Below are 18,038 nucleotides of genomic sequence, written 5' to 3'. Positions count from 1 at the left end.
TGTTCCGTCTTCATGGAAGAATGGCCAAAAATGTTGGGTAGGCCATGAACATGAATCTGATTTTTTCGTAAAACAGATGAAGTGTAACTGATATCGAAATGGGCGAAAAATGCATTCATCAAATTAAACGTGCCGTGCTTCATTTGCAATATTGTTCTCGATTTCCATGAAAAGAAATAAACAACTCCCTCATGCGTTACTATCCGAAATCCAACATAACCGATTCGCTAAAATCCCAATCAGTTGAGTCACGCCAGTTTTCGGACCAGCTCCCGGAAGCGAAGGGGAAATTACGTCGTCAATACATACGTACCGGACCGGATCATGTAACATTTAGCGAAATTACACCAAACCCACGCAAAACCGAATGGTGTTGACAGGAAGCGCAATCGCGAAAGTGAACTCAAATTTGCCAAACTTAAGGGATGGGCCCTTACGGAACCTGATGGCACTTTCTCCGTATGACCGCTTACGCTGTTATCTTTGCACCTGAAATCCACCTGAGTACATCGAAACGGACGTAACGGTCGAGGCAACATTTCACTTTCAAGGCTAATTAGCGTACAACCGGGCGCCACTCCTTGCACCACACGGCTGACGTGTGTCACGGTGGCCCGTTACCGGGAGACATTTCTTGTGCACGGACCTTCCTGTGACTGCCCTGCATCAATTCAAGTTCACCGGAGTTCAGTATTCTCACGTTTAAATCCCAGGAAACGATCGAAGGACCGATCCGGCTTTGTGTGCTGCAAACTACAACGAATTCGCCTTATTCTCTCTATTGACCCCATTTCGCGTGACACGATTTTCCCGCGACGCGATCACGGAAATGATCAGGAAAAGGGCATCGCTTTGTGCTTTTCTCCGTCTCTCTCTTTCTCTCTCCGTAGTCTTCTTTCTCACGTGCCGCACCGGAAGCGAACGGAAGACGAGAAAGAAACGGTGGCACGATCTGCGTAATCACTGTGTCAACAACACCCGGACCAGAGTGACCATCGACCTGCCATGCACGACCACAAACCGCGGTCGCGCACCAAACAACGGTACGGTACGGTACGCGGTTAGCGTGCGGATGCGAGAGTGTCCAACGTGTCATCACGTCATTGCGTCTACGTCAGGAGAAGATCTACTACGATCCGATCTCTGCTAGTGTCGGTGATCACGGTCAGTCGGTCGGTCGGTCGGTCGAAGTGCTGGAGAGGGGATGGATGCCCTGAAGGTGTTTATCTTGTGTACGGAAGAGCAGGTTCGTTATCATTCGCGAAACAGATTCCACCGGAACCACCAGTACAGTATCTATAACGGCGCCGACCTGACGACGTCAACCAGTGCGCAGTCCGTGTCCGTGGGTTTTTGCTGGATCGGCACTAGACTAGACTGGCACTAGATTAGTCTGATCGTAACATCCGGGAGTCCGAAAAGTTGTGAGCGGTGCCGGTGTTGAGTGTCTTTTAACCCCGTTGCCGGCCAAAATGTAGCACCGTAAGTACGTCCGGCCGGCGATCGTTCGTTCATTCGTTCGGTGTGTTCGATGTGATCGTTTGTGAGTGCGTGCGTGCGTGCGTATGTCTGAATGTGCTAAATGATGTTCAATCGAGCATCGTCTTAGTGATCGGTTTCTGTTCTCTTTCTCTATCTTCCCTCGGCCTCGGTTTGCCCTCGCGCGGTCACTGCAGATGAAGCTGCGACAGTGCATTCTTGATATCGCTGTCATCCTGATAACGATCCACTCGCTCGTCGTGATCGCACTGCTCATGGACTACATCATGGGGCACGCGGGCTGGTCGGAACAGCTCGACACGCAGATCATCATGGCCGCCCTATCGGTGTCCTTCTTTCTGATCTGCATCCTCACGTCCGCCTACCTGACGCACCGTGTCGGCAACTGCCTTTGGGCCGGTCCGCAGAGTGACCAGCGGTCGATCGAGACGGTCGAGCGTGATCCGCGCACCATCGCACCACCACCCTCGTACGAGACCGTCATCATGGGCGAACCACCGTCAACGATCATCGGACGGCCACCGGCGTACGAGAAGATCAGCAAACTCGTACCATCACACTCGGTCCAGGAGGAGGAACCGCCACCGTCGTACGCCGCCACGATAGCAGCGCTCGACGCGTCATCGCATATCTAACACTCCTCGACCCCGGATTCTAACAGTTACCCTACGTGCCATATTATAATACCGAGTAGCTAGTCACGGATTGCTCACCGGCGGCCATCACTGTCGCCCGTTACTACTGTTGTTGTTGTGTTGTTGTCGTCGTCGTCGTCGTCGTCGTCGTCGTCGTCGTGGATGTGGTTCGGAATGAAGGCCAAATAAACAACCTCTGTATGTACAGCGCAATGCCCCTCTTTCGCTTCTTCTCTGTTACTGAGCCTTTTTCCCGCCTCCTCGGGGGGAACGGGAAGGGGGGTCAGGTTTATTCCTCCTTGCGTTTCATTGCAGGCCCCCGTTGGCTACCGGCGGTGGCTGGTTTCGAGTGACGCTTGAAGATAAGATAGTAGCCGAGCGCGATCAGCAGCAGTACGGCGAGCATGTCTAGCCCGTACACCTGATACGGGGCCATCGAGCGCGCCGGGGAACGCAAATACCGTAGCCCTTTGTTGGCGATCACCTTTTCGATCCAGAAGATGGCCCGGTCAAGCGGTGGTTCCGGTTGCGCACGGAACAAGTTCGACAGCTCCTTGGCACGCTTCCGGTAGCTACAATACACGGATTGGAATACGCGGATTAAAACGGGGCCCTTCGAGACGTCGTCGTCGTCTACATTACCTCGGATCGTTCAGCAGCTTTTCCAGAGCTTCTCGCAATGTTTCACCGTTGAGTTTGGTCGATGGAATACCAACCCCGGTGCCGGACAGTTCGAGCCGGCGCACGTTCGAGAACTGATCGGCAAAGAAGGGTACACCGATCACGGGCACACCATTCCAGGCCGCTTCATGTAGACTGAGCAACCCACCGTGACTTACTAGCAGCTTGGTTCGGCTGTTGGCCAGTACGGCCGACTGTGGAACCCAGGGCGTCATCAGGACGTTCGGTGGCATAATCAGCCCGTCCGCGTTCGCATGCTTCCAGATGAACCCGTACTCCGGCATGCTGCGGAACAGCTCCAGCAGTTGCCGGTTTATCTCCGGTCCCAGCATTTCACTCTGTACGTTCGTTCCGAAGCTGAACAGTATCACGCCCCGGTTGGCGCGTGCCATAAACTGTTTCATCATCTACAAATGAGTAAATCAAGGGCATTAGGTCTCAGTTTTAGGTCTGGAACGAGCAACAAAACACTCACCGGTGTCATCTCCTCGGGGCGCTTGATATGCAAACCACCGACCTGCACCACATTGGGTGGCAGCAGTTGGTAGAAATCCAGAGCCGGATCACTATTTACCAGCACCAGCTCGGTGCGCCGCTCGAGCAGCTTCACGTGCGTCAAGCTATCGCCCTCGAACAGAAGCTGCATTCGTTGGTTTTCCCGTGGCATAAAGATCTGCTGCCGGTACAACATATCGAACCACCAGTACACGGTATTCCGGGCCCTCTCGGTGAAGCTCATCCGGGAGCCGAAGCTCGATGCCGGGTGGGGCAGGTACGTAGTGTAGATCGGAATGTCCGCTAGAAACTGCGTGTACGATGGTATGTTATACGCCGAAACGGCCACCAACGGTGGATTACCGAAACGCTGCACAAAACCGAGCAGAAACTGGCCCATCGTGAAGTCGTGCACGATCAGATCGAACCGGAACGAGCGCGGATAGTCCAGCAAACGCTTGATGGCCGGTTCTTCCACGAGCAGCGCACTCGACACCTCGTAGTACTGGTACACGTTCATGATGTTCCCGAACGCACCCTCGTACGAGGAGAAATCGGTCGCGGTCGCAGTATCGGCAAACTTGGCCATCAGCTTCTGCTGGAACTCGGCCATCACCAGAAACGTTTTGCCCGGGACCGACGCCTCCTGCTCGAACGACAGTATCGTCAGGTTGTGACCGTTCTCGTACAACCGATCGAAAATCTGCCGATTCCAGATGTGGTGGCTTTTGGAGCAGATCGTCTGCAGGAAGAGAATGTTTTCACCCTGGACGGTGCCCACCGGCACCATGGCAACGAGGAGGGCACCGGCCAGCAGGGCTGCCAACCGAAGCATCGTCGGATTCCTGTTCGTTCCTGTTTTCCGTCTTCGACCGCAATCCATCCAAGCAGCCGACTAGCAGCAGACGCTGTAAGCAAAAAACATTGTCAGCAAAGAAGCCAAATGTGTGAGATCGAGGGATGGTGGTCGCTGCTGCTGGAATTCGATCCGCTTTCCGCTGGTCGTCGGCTCGTGGCCCACGATTGTTGACCAATGCTCTCACTGCTACTAACCTTTCCGGCAATCAGAACGGACTCTGAACAAATCCCCGTCCGCCCGTCGGGCCCCGGGTACAACACTCGTCGAACGGCGAGCTATATCTTATCAGTGGCACTAGCAATTATCACCCCGGGTACGGCTGTCTTGGTGATGCCCAAATCTCGCACCCGGTCGCACGTTCGAACGAACCGCCGATGCTCGCACCAATCTAAACGACACACTAAATCGTGTTCCAGCATGTCGCTCATTACTATCCGGTCTAAACCTTCTGTGAGGCGATATGTGGCACCGTTCCACCTCCCCGGGGGAGGGTTCGTCTCAACACAACAATGCCTCCAACCATTCGGAACATACAAACTCGCACACAGGGCGCTACGATTGAGTACATTGTATGAATGAGGCGATCGTAATGCGCAGTGGCCGTTGGATGGAAAATGCTTCAGGAAAGGGGTACCGCTTATTCGAAGGTGCTTAATCGAGCGTGATCGTGAACATACTGCACCTCCGTTCCTCCCTCCCTTTGTGCACTCCCCTCGGTCTCTTCATCACGTGTGGCTCCGAACACACCGAGCACATGGCAACCGCGGCAGACAGCATGTTTGTGAATTGTTATTATTAGCGGCTCACGGCGTTAGCGGTCGATCCGATGTTCGTTCTTCCCCATTCAAGTGGCTGGCTGTCGGTTTTTTTGGCGCCCGATATCATTGCCAAACAGTATTTTTTGTCCTCGCTACCTTCAGTTCACCCCTTTCCAGCGTGGGGCGAGTATCGCTTCACCGATCGGTACGCGTATACCGATCGCTAATTATAGACGGGCTGCGCAAACAAGCGACAAGCTTCGTGCTCCGTGTAGAGGGACTATTCGTCAAAATCATTATGTTTTTTATGCTTAAACTTTGCAGGAAGTGTCACGCGTTTGATGTGCGAATTTGCTGTCGATGTCGATGGTTTATTGATTAGATACATAGTCGGGTTTTTTTTGGCAAAACGACGAAGAGATTTTTTGGGTTTTGAGAGATCGCAGAGGCTGAAACTAACAAAGCAGTAAGTTACCTTACGCTGTCGTGCTAAGTAGGTTAATTGACAAAATCTATTCTGGTCATTGTGAAACCGGTTTATTATAATTGTTTGCACAACTTTCGATTGAAAGCGCCCAACTCCGTTATGCTCGCGGTGGAGTATCTTTCAAGTGTTAGTTAGTGATTCGTGTTTTGTGAATTTGTTGAGATTATTAAAAGTGGTTATATTGGAGTCAAGCACTCGAAGTCTAAAACCAATTTTATTTAAGTATTATTCGATGAAACTTCCTGTTGCTTCCAGAAGAAACTCAAGACCATGCGAAATGCTTTTCAAAAGAAACACAAGACGATTAGTCATGAGTGTTCACTTCGATGAGACAGTTTTGGACGCTATTTCACAAATCGCTGGCTGCTCTCTGCGTGTTTCGACAAAGTGATAAATTCCCCGAAAGAATTAGCAAGCCGAAAGAATCCAATCTAAGACATCTCTTCTGACCCTATTGCTATATTTTCTGCTATGTTTTCTTTCTTTCTGTCTTTCTTTTCTTTCAGTTCAGCCTTTTTTCAAAATAAATTCGTATTTTTACATAACGAATTTAGAGCAACATCTTTACTGTTTCCTCAGACACTAATTTTTATTTTGTCTTTCTTTCATCTCGACCAAATCTGCGCCTTCATGCGTTTCTGTTCCACGATTAAACGTTCACTCAAACGCTTTATAAAAGACATCTTGACCTTTTTAGAATAGAGGAAAGATATCGTAAATCAGCAACATATGTGCTCCAGTTGATTGCTTCTTTTGATGATAGTCAACAGAGGCTAAACATATCCTTGCGAATGCACTCCCTAAGTAATGAGTAATACCTTCCCGTAGCAAAGCGTTTATTTGAATCAGTATCTGTTACTGGACTCTACTACAGTGGCTTAAAATGCGGTGCACTGCTGCACGGTGTAGCCTCTCGTCTGCCTAGAAATGCAAGCCAACGGTTGACAATTATTCCGCAGTAATACGCATACTTATAATGTTCCCCTACTCTGCCAGCATAGAGACGACTTGGGCAGCCGGTTCTTCGCCTACGTGGTTGCTGTTTACCTTACCATGTCGTATATGTCTGCTCGTGCTGAGTGCGTTGTTTGCAGCGTTTTTTTTTTTTGCTTCAACCTTCCCCAGACATCTGTCTGACTAGACGCGCTCCTGAACCCCTTTCTTACCATACTTTGCCGGTATGCCTTGCCTGTAAAGTACACCCTTTCCGGACGGTTGCATCAGAGCGAAGTCCCGGGTACTTGTTCGCACACTCATCTCGTCTCACCAAGAACATTTGCTCGCACGTTCGCATTTCCGGAGCGAACGTATCCCCGGAAACATTACAATAGCAAAGAAAGAGGAGAAGCCCCCGTGACACGGGCGAACCATCCGAGGACTCCAGGCAGCCGAGTTAGCTTCCCGCGTGATAGAGAAAGCCTGTAAAGTAATGTAAACAAGCAATCGGATGTAATTTATGGGCGGATTGCTCAACGAGCGCCACCGTGCCGTGCCATGACGATGCTGCTGCTGCTGCTACTGCTGCTACTGCTGATGATGATGATTCACACTGCGAGCGATGAAGCTGCAACAGGAAACGGTAAAGAGGAAATGGTGTTTCTGTACGTCAGGCTCAGGTCGGTCCTCGCCGGGTGCTGTGGCACACCAAGGCGGAAGTCAAGGAATTGCCTCGTTTGCCTCGTTTGCCCCGTTAAGACACTCGATCAGCAGCACTCTCGGTCGGCTTGGGGTGTTGTTGCTGATGTTGATTTATGCACATTTGAACCGAAAAGGGCGTCAGCATTATAATGCCGGTAAGTGGTGGAAGGTATGGGCTGATGGGTGGCGAAAAGAAGTCAACAGTCCAAAATGGCACGCGTTGGGTGCGGGGAGAGCGTGCCACAATCATCATCATCATCATCATCATCATCATATCGTCATACGGATGCATGGATGATCGGAAACATCGTAGCAGAGAAACATCTATTATACGCCTCCCGCAGGCTTGGGGACTGAAGTATGGACTGCACTGGCGCTTGTGTGTGTGCGTGTACTCAACGTAAATAAAGATAAAATTAATCCCCGTGGCACTACTTCACCCGCCACAGGTCCAGCTACTGATTCAGCTACTTGTTTGCTGCACAATACATAGTAGTACACCGACTGATGGCACTACGGCGGTGAACTGTTTGGTTGCAGGTTTAAGGCCGAGTTATTGAAGTTATTGTTGTTGAACGTTTTCCTTCCAGTTTTTTCCCCCACCGGGCTTATGCTTCCCCTGTGCCTGTTCTGTTTGCTGTTTGGTATCTGGCCGGCGGCCGGGCTGCAGGCGGAGTAGCAAGAATAATGCCATACATGCGCCATCTCCGTACATCATGCACGGCCAATATGCTCTAAATAACAACTTCCGTGTACAATACGGTAACGGCTACGCTAAATCACCCTGGTAGTAGTCATTCAACCGCCCCGGGGGTATCTGATAGCAGTCTTCTCCAGACAGTAAGGACCATAATTATGAGGCAGTTAATGGGATTTTGGAGAGACAAAAAAAACATGAATATCAAACCATCAGAACCATTAATTTTTTTTATACATTATCTTATTTTGGATTTTATTGGGAATTTGTGAACCTTTTTTGAATAACAAAATAAATAACCATTTGAATAGTAGGCTCAAAGTGTACGTAGATTAGCATTGATGGGTGTTTAGTTGAGAAAAGTAATAAAAGTAATTAGGAATAATACTGACACACTAATTATACCCCTACCTTTTGTATAAAATTGGATTTAAGGAATATTATGGAGTTTCATTTTACCCAATTGGTTTAATAGACAGCAACAACATGAACCTTTTCCTGGAACAATTGCTGTGGATTTTATTGCACAACAGCAGTTACATATTTAAGCTCCACGAGATTACTCTCATTCCGATGGTTATTAGGAAAGAAGCAAATAAAATTCTTTGTCACAAAACTCCTAGAAAATGCTTGAAATCATTTACTTACGACAAATTCTTATCGCCTGCCCCCCGGACCAGTATGAACGACACATTATCCCTTCGCTGCTATGCTGTACTCCCTATGCCTGTCTTTGAGTCTCGCTCTCTCTCGAACATTGAACGTCGTTGCCGCTGGCATCGCTCAGCCCAGCAAACATCCTTCCAGCCGTGCGCAACATTGGCATCCGCTGCAATAACAAAACCTTTTCATTCCCCCATTTGACCTCTTCCACCGCCTTGCTTGCTACCTTCTAGGATAATGTGGAGCAAAAGAGAGAAAGGAAGAGCAGAGAGCTCCCTCACTCGCGTACCACAACAGATCATCATTCGATGCTGCATGTGAAGAGGGACGCGTACATTACGCTGTACGCAGTAGTAGGCTCTGCAAAGCAATCCGTTCGCAATTGAACCGAATTAAAGGGGCAAGTGTATGCTTTCGGTGAGCCCAGATTGCTCACCCACACACACGGTCGTTATGGTCGCTTCATTCTACGCCCCCCCCCCCCCCCCCCCCAACTGCCGCCTGCTGGCAATACAGTTTGCGTTTAGGTCTAGTGCATGATTGTATTTGAGCTCTGGGGGATTTTCGATAGGCGAACGGGGTATGGAGAAGCGCCACAGTTCTCGCCGGGAAGACCTACCGACCGAAAATGCTAATTTTAGATTCCAACCTTCTCTCCTCTCAACCACCACCAACATACATACCGACAGCAACACCGGAAAGCCCAAAGCCAAGGTCGGATGTCATGTGCTTTTCGCACTCCGCAAGCGCTTCAAGCGCAGCAACGAAGACGAAAACGAAGAAATCTTATGGTCCAGCGAAGGGATTGTGTTTATGAGTTTGAAAAATGTTTCCACTCCTTCCGCGGCGAAAGGATGCTGCTGCTGCTGCTGCCCCTCGGGGTGCTGTGGAGACTGTTCATTTAATTGCAGACAAGACTCGACACGGACTAGACACCACCAGCACCACCACTAGCACCACCGAGTCGCTGCTCAACGCTTTTGTGAATTCGAAATTGTCTGAAGTGTCTGAAGAGAGTGTTCCCTTCATACCGGACCACGGGTCTGTGTCGGGACCGTGGATTCGGTCAACCGAACCGAACCAAGCCGGGCGACGGAAAAGAAGCGTTGCGGCGATGAGTGGCGGCGTAATGGGAACTTTGAAACACGGGACAAGAAACTGACTCCCTGATGTCCGGGTGGTTATGCTGTTTCGACGACGACGACGACGACGACGAGTTCTACTGCAGCAACAAAGTTCTTTCGTTCGCTCCCCAGCGGAACCGTGGGCCGAAAGTTCATAATTTGCATATGTGTGAGAGCGTTATAATTTTAATTAAAATTTTTAGAATAATTAGAAATTTTCACTTCCGAAGAAATGGCCGCCGGGCTTCCCTTGTCAAACGGGATGGGCCCGTTTTGGACGAGTCTTCAAATGTGGCCATTACGGGAATGGAGGTTTTCTCGTTCCAAAAACCTCGCGCCAGTATGTATCGCTGCGCGCCACATATTTGTGGGCAGTATTGTGGCGAGAATTCTGCACTCCAAATAGCTGGGGAGAGAGCGAGAGCGAGCTCTTTTACCTATACGGCAGCGTATAGGTCACGTCGTGGGGGTTGTTCATGTTCACTGCAAACACCCCGATTACAGCTGATAAACAGAGTGCGCTCCCCCCGGGGGGATAATACAGCATCGGGAGGATAGAAGGTGGGGCAGAAAGAAAGGGATAGTGATCGAACTCACCCCAAATAGAGGTCGGTTTAACCCCGGGAGCTATTTTCCAGTTCGGTGACCAGAGCACTCCCCCATGCTGGATCGAAATCACGTGACGCTCAATCGTTAGGATGAGGGTTCGACAAAAGGACTCCTCCTCCTCCTGCTCCTGCTGCTCATGCTGTCGCTGCTCATGCTGCCGAGCATTAAACTGGCATGAAATTGTAATTAGAAAATTATGAAGTCAAGCGCGTGTACACGAGCGATGGTTTTTCTTTTTTCTTCTTAATATCTTACCACAAAATGAAATACGCACTGGCCACCTGCCGCTCACCCCTGTCACGTTGGCAGCCGAAACCGGGCAAATGTAAATCGACAATCGAGCGTCGGTCGAGCTGTCCGTGGGATGGATTTGAGAAATGAACAAGACGCGACGACCAAACATTTAGCATTTTGTGTTTGGCGCTTTTTTCGCAGAACTACAACATCAAAAGGAACATGTTTTTCGCTAGCCAAGCTAATCCACGGGCCAGCCGGACCGGACCGGAGACGTACGGACGAGTGAATTGCACAAACAAAACATGACACGATACCGAGGTCTCTGGAAATGTTGTGGAAAATGCTCCAAATCCTCGAGTTGATGGTTTATAGGATCCAATCTTCGTGGCAATCTCTCCGGTAATGTACCTGAATAAGATGCTGTCACGTTGGGCACCTTGATGCTTGTGCGGGATGCTTTGCGAATAGGATCGAACCGAACGGGGATCCTACGGGGAATGCATGAATGAGCGATCCAAGAAAATAATTATTCAGCCTCAGGCGTTTAATACGTCTCCGTCTCCTCAGAAATGTTTTCGTAAAATCAACAATTCCTCTGCCCGAAAACATAAGTCTCAACATTCTTTGCAATCCTATAGACAAATAGAACAAATTGAACCCAATTAAATCATATCACCCGGCAAGAGTGAATACGCGGATTCCCCTTTTCATCAACTATCTGTCTGTGTGTGTGTGTGCAGAGCAACAATGATACACTTGTTCGTACAAACAGTAGATATGTAAACAAAGCGGAACATATTGTAATCCCTCCGATGGTAGTAGCATCTGCGCTACGCTAATGCTTTCCACGATTGTTCCGGGCCCAGGATCGCATTTGCAAAACTATCTGCTAAAGTCTCTGCTGCTTGCTGAGCAAACGGAGAAGAAGATGATGAGGATGATGCTGATGCTGATGGTTCGTGCTAAGCCCTTGCTCGCACAAATCCCGGTCCAGACGAGTGGTTGTGTGTCCCATGTTTTGTTTGTTCAGCCATTCAGTCACCCCTCACGGTGCTAATTCATCAACAATCGGAAATTTATCTTAAGGTTTTAAATTACTATTTACTACACGGGCGCCTGAAGTCCGGAGCGCACTCGCTCCAGGAGGAGTCGGTCCGGAATCCATGTTAGATCGAGATGATTCCGTTTCACTTCAACGCCGCCCCCCGTAAGCCGATGCTCTTGCACTGCGTCCCCTTCTGCTTCTGATGCTGTCATTCTCATATTCACCCCTCGATTTCATGTCTCTACGCCTGCCACCGATTTGCAGCTTCTTACCGCACACACACACATCCCAGACGGATCGCTATCGTAACGCATTTCACGCATCGACACTTACGGTGCCGAGCGTGCGGCCACGGGTTAGGTGCCGGTGTGCTGCGCATATGCTGGTATTCCCGGTGTGCACTCGAGCGAACAAGTAAGCAAGCGAACGAGCGAGCCGGCAACCGGACGACGGGAAGGAAAACATATGTATCGTAACATGAATTCACGGATTTGAATTCAGCATTGGCCGCGACCATTCCTCGCACCCCGTGCGCCTGAAAGTATGCATCGCTCGCTCATTCTCTGTTCCGCTCTGCGATGGGGAGTGTTTGAGTTCATTTCCACGAGACAATCCGACAACAACAATCCGGAGCGCCTATCGTAGGTACAAGGTGAACCGAGCAACAGTAGCAGCAGGTCTAGGCGTGGTTTTCCATAAAATGTGTTGTCCCCTTAAAATGTGTACGGCCAGGGGTCGCATTATGAAAGCCGCACAACAACAACGGCGCACGGCTTTGCGTGGAACGAATCCGAGTGTACCGCCGGGCATCCGAATGCTTTTGGTCCCGTGTAGCCCGTGGGCTTCCCCTTTTGTGTTCCTCCCCCCGTTCCTTTTTCCTTGCTGTCCTTCCAGTGTAAGCTGGTAGCCAGTATGATACGCGAGGAAGAGGATTGATTTTTTTCTTCTCTTTTCATTCTCCCTTTCATAAACTCATGGACACCCCTTGAGCCTCGGTCGTGCGCCGTGCGACGCGTACGCATTTCCATCTCCCCCTTCCCTTATTTCCACCCCGAAGGGCATTATTTATCGCATGACAATCACTCATGCTATTACTAGTGACAATTATTTGATGCGTGTACCGCACATATTGCGTGCAAAAGGGGCACCGCGAACACCCTTCGGGGGGAAAGGCGACTGTGGCAGTCCTTTTTGTTTGATATTTTAATTTTGGCCAAATAGTGTTACGCTTTTGCCATCTAATGAAACGACAAACGCTGGGACATTACGCGGACCCGGGAACACTGATTTATCATGGGTGACAGGAGTTTGATGATGCCGCGATCCAGGGGCCACCGAACAACGAATTTAAGAGCAGAGTTGAGGTTTCCCTGGCATCCCTGGTTGCAGGTGGTGTGTGCTTGTGTCTCTCTGTGCGAGTGTGAGGTTCGTTCCTTGCTTTGATGTCACTATAGCGAGTTCATGGAGACCCCAGCGGTTCCATTAATACGACCGGAGCCAAAAGTTGGTCGACGACGATACCACGGGTGCCTTTTCCCGTAGGCCATGAGCGGAATTGAATGGAATAAATTTTAATTCAACCTATCATACGCAGCACATCGCCAGCGCACAAAAGCGACTCCTTCCGTGCCCCGAAGGTTCAATCCCGTACGACTCAATCAATGGCAGAAGATCCTGGCCCCGGCCTTGGATTGGAAAGGATTTAACGCGCGCGTGGATAGACATCGAAGTCCAACATCGCTCGGGGGCCAGGCACTTGGAGGATGATTGAACAGGCGCCGAAGCGATTCGGCATTTGCGTGGAGTGGAACTCCGTTCCGTTTGTTATTCCCCCAATGTCCGGAGCCTTCTACCAATGCAGCAGCAACAGCAGCTTAATTACTAACTGGAGTTCTTAGCTGTTGTGTTGTTGTTGTGCGCTGGGCTATGTGAATGTAGCTAAGGGAACGAATTGGAATTAAATTCTAATTCCTCCGTTCGCGCAATACACGCCAGGTGTGCATGCGTGTGCGAGGCCTTAACATGGAGAAGGGTTCAATTGTTGAATAGACAGCATTCCCTTTTTCATTTGTGCAACCTCTTCGTGTTATCATTATTGCAGATACCGTCATTAATCAATTTATTTGAAACGAATTCAATCGATCAACTTAAACCGATTACCGCAAGCTGTAAGGAACGAAACACGTAACTAGTACTAATGGTACACCTTTGTTGTATTGCCAAGGTATATGAATTTTTTTGTTTAATTCCAATGAAAAATTACTTACATTGCTGTATTTTTTTTGTTCTTATGTTTAAATATAAATACCATCACAAACAAAACCATTTCTTCTCTTCTCCATCTTTTTTATTTAATCTTTTCCATGAGATAAAATAATATAAGACACTCGCTTTATTTATTTGATCGATATTCAATGGAATCTATCAACCTACAAACATTGAGATCATCTATTGGCTTTTGCTTAAAATCAAAACGGAGTTCGCAAAGGGCAAATCTGGCTTGGAGGGTTCTGTATTCGAACATTTCATTAGCTACGTGAACAAAACGTTGGGTCCTATTAGACATATGATAAGGGACTCCATTTTGTAAAATACAATATTTACTGATTCGTTGAATAGAATTGACGGACGGTCCGTATGTTTAGTAAATCATGTTTCTTCAAAATGTTGATCAAATGCTGTGTTTTATGAAAACTGAAGACCTTTTAAAGCTGCTAAAAGCATCATAATTCCAGTGATATGCTTGGAATTGAACATAAACATAATATGCTTTTGGACATCTTTGGCCTTTAGAAATTATATAAACACATCTCTGTCCGTATTTCATGCTGGATCAAGGGAGAATAGATTCATTCATCAACACGATGACAGGCTACTATTCCTTCACGAATGAAATAAAATTCTTTGATCGTTCCGGTTTCAATCAAATTGCATTTCACTCAAGCGCTTGAGTTATCATGTTGTAATTCAAGTAATCATGTCGATGCATCTTCGGATCTTCGGATCCTTTTTTACTAGCTTTCATTTCCTTTTTCTATAATCGATATTATCAGATTTTGCGGAGACTGCAGATTGTGGTTGGCCATTACCGCGTTTCATTAGACATGATTCTTGGAAAATGCATCGTTGAATACTGTGGCAAGATGCTACCCGACAATCGCTGCAATATGTTTGATGTTTTTGTGTGAAATCAGCATGTTTTATGAAACTTCAAACTGTCGCCTCTGCGTACAAGACAGATTTAAGTTTCACAAAAAAGGCAGAAACAGTATGGAATACTTTAAAAAAATATATGCTACACTCCCTTTAAGCACACGTAATCCACAATTTCCACAACAAAACGGTGCGCCTGGAGCAACACCATTAGAGCGCGCCAACAACGGCTCAATGACCATGCGACCCGGCGGGGCGACCATCATCATTCACCAGACGCCACCACCGCCTGGCTAATAGTGTAATCGATTGCCATTCGTTCTGCACTGTTTAGTTGATTAATTTACGTCGCCGTACAGCGAATGATCACGCGATTATGAAGCGCGCTCCTTTCAGTTCCGCACTGCCACCACCGTCGACGCAGATGCATCCCTGGGGTCGATGTGACCGACAGCAAATGTCTCTCCTTTTATCTCTCCTTCACCCACGATACATACGGTGTGCAACAGAAATAACAACAATAGCAAACCGAACCCCGTGTTCTGTCCCCGAAAGGGGAAAAAAAAGATGAATTTCACGAAGAAAACATAAAGGACACATTTCATTTCTCGGAGGACAAAAGACCACGAACCAGAGTGGGAACGCGTGAAGCATGCGAAACGACACCCGGAAGCAGGAGGTTTCGGAAGGTTTTGGGATTTGTGCCGCGATGTGACCTTTCGATACCGACGGTTGTATGGACGGTTTTCTTTTGGGCGTCGGGAATGCCGTCGAGTGCATTTGACACTTTTCCCTTATTTTGAGATCGATTGAATTGGACTTTCGATGCGCTCGATGTATAATCGACTTTCCTTTTATTTTTTCGTCGATGAAATTCCCCGTGCTCGGTTGCTGGTTAGAATTACCAAGCAATGGGAGTGTTTGTGAAACATGATTCGCAAACAAAACAAACGGTAAACGCGGTATTGTACAAGCTGATGTGTAGGATATCGGCACGGCAAACATAGGGATCTATCCCCTGAAGCGTCTGCATCCATTACAACACCTCCGCTCTGCAGCATCGCAGCGCGTACGGTTTCCGGTCACGCCAGGATGCGGACACGTAACCCCCTAGCCAGCCGAGCCTGGCGTAAGCTCCATGGATCACACGACGAATGCAATTTATATTGTTTCACCTTAATGGTCGCGCCGGGCGCACGGTTTGTGGGTGCAAATCGTTGACACATAATAATACAAACGGCCACGGCACCAAAATGGCACCACAATTTATCGACCGGAACCGTGCACAATCTGCACAGGAGATCGACTCGGACCGAGTCCACGGCCACTGGCAGCCTTCGGCCAGTCAATCAGTACACTGCTGCTGCCGGACTGCCGGACGAACGGCACGAAACCGAACGCTAGGCGAACGCGAGGCGGTCTCACGTTGCGAACATAAACTTCTGCTTGGTCCGTGTACCGTGTCAATCAGATGGCCGCCGACACCGACACCATCGGCACCGTCACCATCATCGAGAGATTCTCGGTCGGAATTCATTTGCAAAATTTCATCACTCACCCGCCAGTCAGCATCGAAATGAAATGGTTGACCGCAAATCAATGCCAATGATTGCGCCGCACAGTGGTCGTATCTGGTGGCCAAATCCGTATACTGTGTCACCTGGGCATCGATAAACGGAGTGGCAATTGCGTTACCTAAGAGCACACAGTTGAACCAACCACATTTTATGCTGTATTGTAATGAAACGAAAGGTGAATTTTTAATGCCATTTTCCTGCCATACGAGGAATATTCCCGATTCGAATCCCAGTATCAAGTTCCGAAGTCATCACAACCCGGACGACCCGGAACCGACAAGTAACGGTCGCAGTTCCGGCTAACGAAAAAGTGTCCATTTTGTCCAGCTTGTTTTCAATCAACCAATCGACAAGCTTCCACGCTACCGGACCGACGACCGAAAGGCAGCAAGAGTAATGAGCCAGCTGTCCGAGAAATCAAAATATCCAACGACAAACAGCACCAGCTGGGCCAGCGGCGTGAGATCGGCAGCGTTCGCTTGGTTCGACTGTAATGCGTTGATTTGCTGAATGAAAAATTGGATAGCCGTGTCCGTAGACTTAAAAGTTCTCAGACATCGGCCAGGGCGACAGGTTGTCAAGCGTTTTCCTTGTTATAGTCTTTGTTCGTATATCAAACATTGCCGCCGGAAGTCATTCATCTGTCACTCTTGCCTCAGTCTAGACCAGTTCACAGTCTCGAAGCACCGTTCGAGACTCGTTCTGAGCATGATCGATATTACGATACGACATCCATACTCTGGAGGTGTTTTTAGAGTAGTGCATGGATGCTTTTAATTTATTGAAACATCCGAAACTCACGTACCTTACGAGCTTTTGAATGAAGGTATAAGATAATGTCAAAAGAATGGAATATTTAGTATTCTATTATAGTAGCAAAGTATTCTATTATACTTTGCCATATTATATTCTACATCCTGTGTGACGTTCAGGGAGGATTTTAACTATACCACAGATAACGCACTCATGTTCTCGTGTTGCGTGTCAAACTATTGCCAATATAATCCACTCCTATCAGTTTCTTTAAAGGATACTATCGATTTCTCATCAGATAACACCCTGCGCTGGTGATAAAGAGCGAGATTATCTGCTGTGCAACGTCTGGTGCACACGAACATGGGACGATGATACGGACGATCTCTGCCACACTGAGACACTATTCTCGAGTGCCTTGCACTGTGACCTCGTTTGAAAGTACCGGTTCGCCCCTCAACGACCCCGAAGCAGCATTTGAAGTGCCGTCAACAATAATTGAAGCCGTCCAATCACACTGGCAAACATCGACGTCTCGGTAGCAGTAAAATTTTATTCCCCTGCCAAGCGTTCCTCCTCCTTTTTCGCACTAGAACGCCTGTGGTGTGAGCAGAGTGTTCTTGTGGGTGAACCGAGAAGTCGCTCCAGAGTATCCTGGGGCGGGAGGGGAGAGGGGAAAACTCGATCCGGCCTCTGTTCCCAGAAACGCACGGCTAGGTCAACCTTCCCACAAACAACAAGATGACAAGTGGGAGGAATGTACAAATTAATCAATCATTCAAATCGGATCTGGCTAACGAATTTCTTATACCAGTATACCGGCCATTTGAGCGTCGTTTCGGACCACGTCGGTTTCGGTCCGGGTCCGGGTCCGTTCGATCTAACGACGCAGAAAATGTCAAACGGTACGAATCAAGATTCCCGGAAGTCGGAAGTCCCGTCGTGCCGTGATACCGGGGCTATCGGATCCAATCTTGTGAAAGTGATTGAATAACTTGTGCATCTGATAACAAACCATTACGACACGGAACCTCGGATCTGTTAGGGGAGCGAAACGTGGGCAAAAAAAAATAGAAAAAACAAACAACAGGCGCCATAGAATTTGCGTAGAGAGCTTCTAACCGTTT

General features: G+C 48.5%; 2 protein-coding genes across 4 annotated transcripts; one reads left to right on the top strand and one right to left on the bottom strand.

Annotated features, from left to right (window-relative positions):
- Positions 1–1,337: 1,337 nt before the first annotated feature.
- On the top strand, positions 1,338–2,348 carry LOC125948356 (uncharacterized). 2 transcript variants are annotated; one of them, XM_049674321.1, is made up of 2 exons: positions 1,338–1,482; positions 1,677–2,348. In XM_049674321.1, exon 2 carries the CDS (start codon positions 1,677–1,679, stop codon positions 2,133–2,135), a length of 459 nt encoding a protein of 152 aa, XP_049530278.1. In that variant the 5' UTR covers positions 1,338–1,482; the 3' UTR covers positions 2,136–2,348. The 2 variants fall into 2 exon arrangements, with proteins under 2 accessions (XP_049530278.1, XP_049530279.1); XM_049674322.1 differs by having other exon boundaries at positions 1,338–1,486.
- Positions 2,349–2,411: 63 nt separating this feature from the next.
- Positions 2,412–5,612, bottom strand: LOC125948350 (UDP-glycosyltransferase UGT5-like). 2 transcript variants are annotated; one of them, XM_049674312.1, is made up of 4 exons: positions 4,365–5,612; positions 3,292–4,219; positions 2,778–3,223; positions 2,412–2,707 (listed from the first exon to the last, which is right to left on the bottom strand). In XM_049674312.1, exons 2-4 carry the CDS (start codon positions 4,192–4,194, stop codon positions 2,425–2,427), a joined length of 1,632 nt encoding a protein of 543 aa, XP_049530269.1. In that variant the 5' UTR covers positions 4,195–4,219; positions 4,365–5,612; the 3' UTR covers positions 2,412–2,424. The 2 variants fall into 2 exon arrangements, with proteins under 2 accessions (XP_049530269.1, XP_049530268.1); XM_049674311.1 differs by having other exon boundaries at positions 3,292–5,612.
- Positions 5,613–18,038: the final 12,426 nt, after the last annotated feature.

Source organism: Anopheles darlingi, chromosome 2 (assembly GCF_943734745.1).
Source record: "Anopheles darlingi chromosome 2, idAnoDarlMG_H_01, whole genome shotgun sequence".
NCBI lineage: Eukaryota > Metazoa > Arthropoda > Insecta > Diptera > Culicidae > Anopheles > Anopheles darlingi.
Note: the sequence above shows the minus strand (reverse complement) of the source record. Positions and strands in the feature narration are given on the sequence as shown.

What these genes read in the sequence shown, in the direction of transcription:
- LOC125948356 (XM_049674321.1), top strand. Translation starts at nt 1,677, where the DNA reads ATGAAGCTGCGACAGTGCATTCTTGATATCGCTGTCATCCTGATAACG.
- LOC125948350 (XM_049674311.1), bottom strand. Translation starts at nt 4,194, where the DNA reads ATGGATTGCGGTCGAAGACGGAAAACAGGAACGAACAGGAATCCGACG. An exon ending in GCCCCGAGGAGATGACACCG is followed by an intron (nt 3,224 to 3,291) that starts GTGAGTGTTTTG and finishes ACTCATTTGTAG; the next exon opens with ATGATGAAACAGTTTATGGC. An exon ending in AAGCTGCTGAACGATCCGAG is followed by an intron (nt 2,708 to 2,777) that starts GTAATGTAGACG and finishes CGTGTATTGTAG; the next exon opens with CTACCGGAAGCGTGCCAAGG.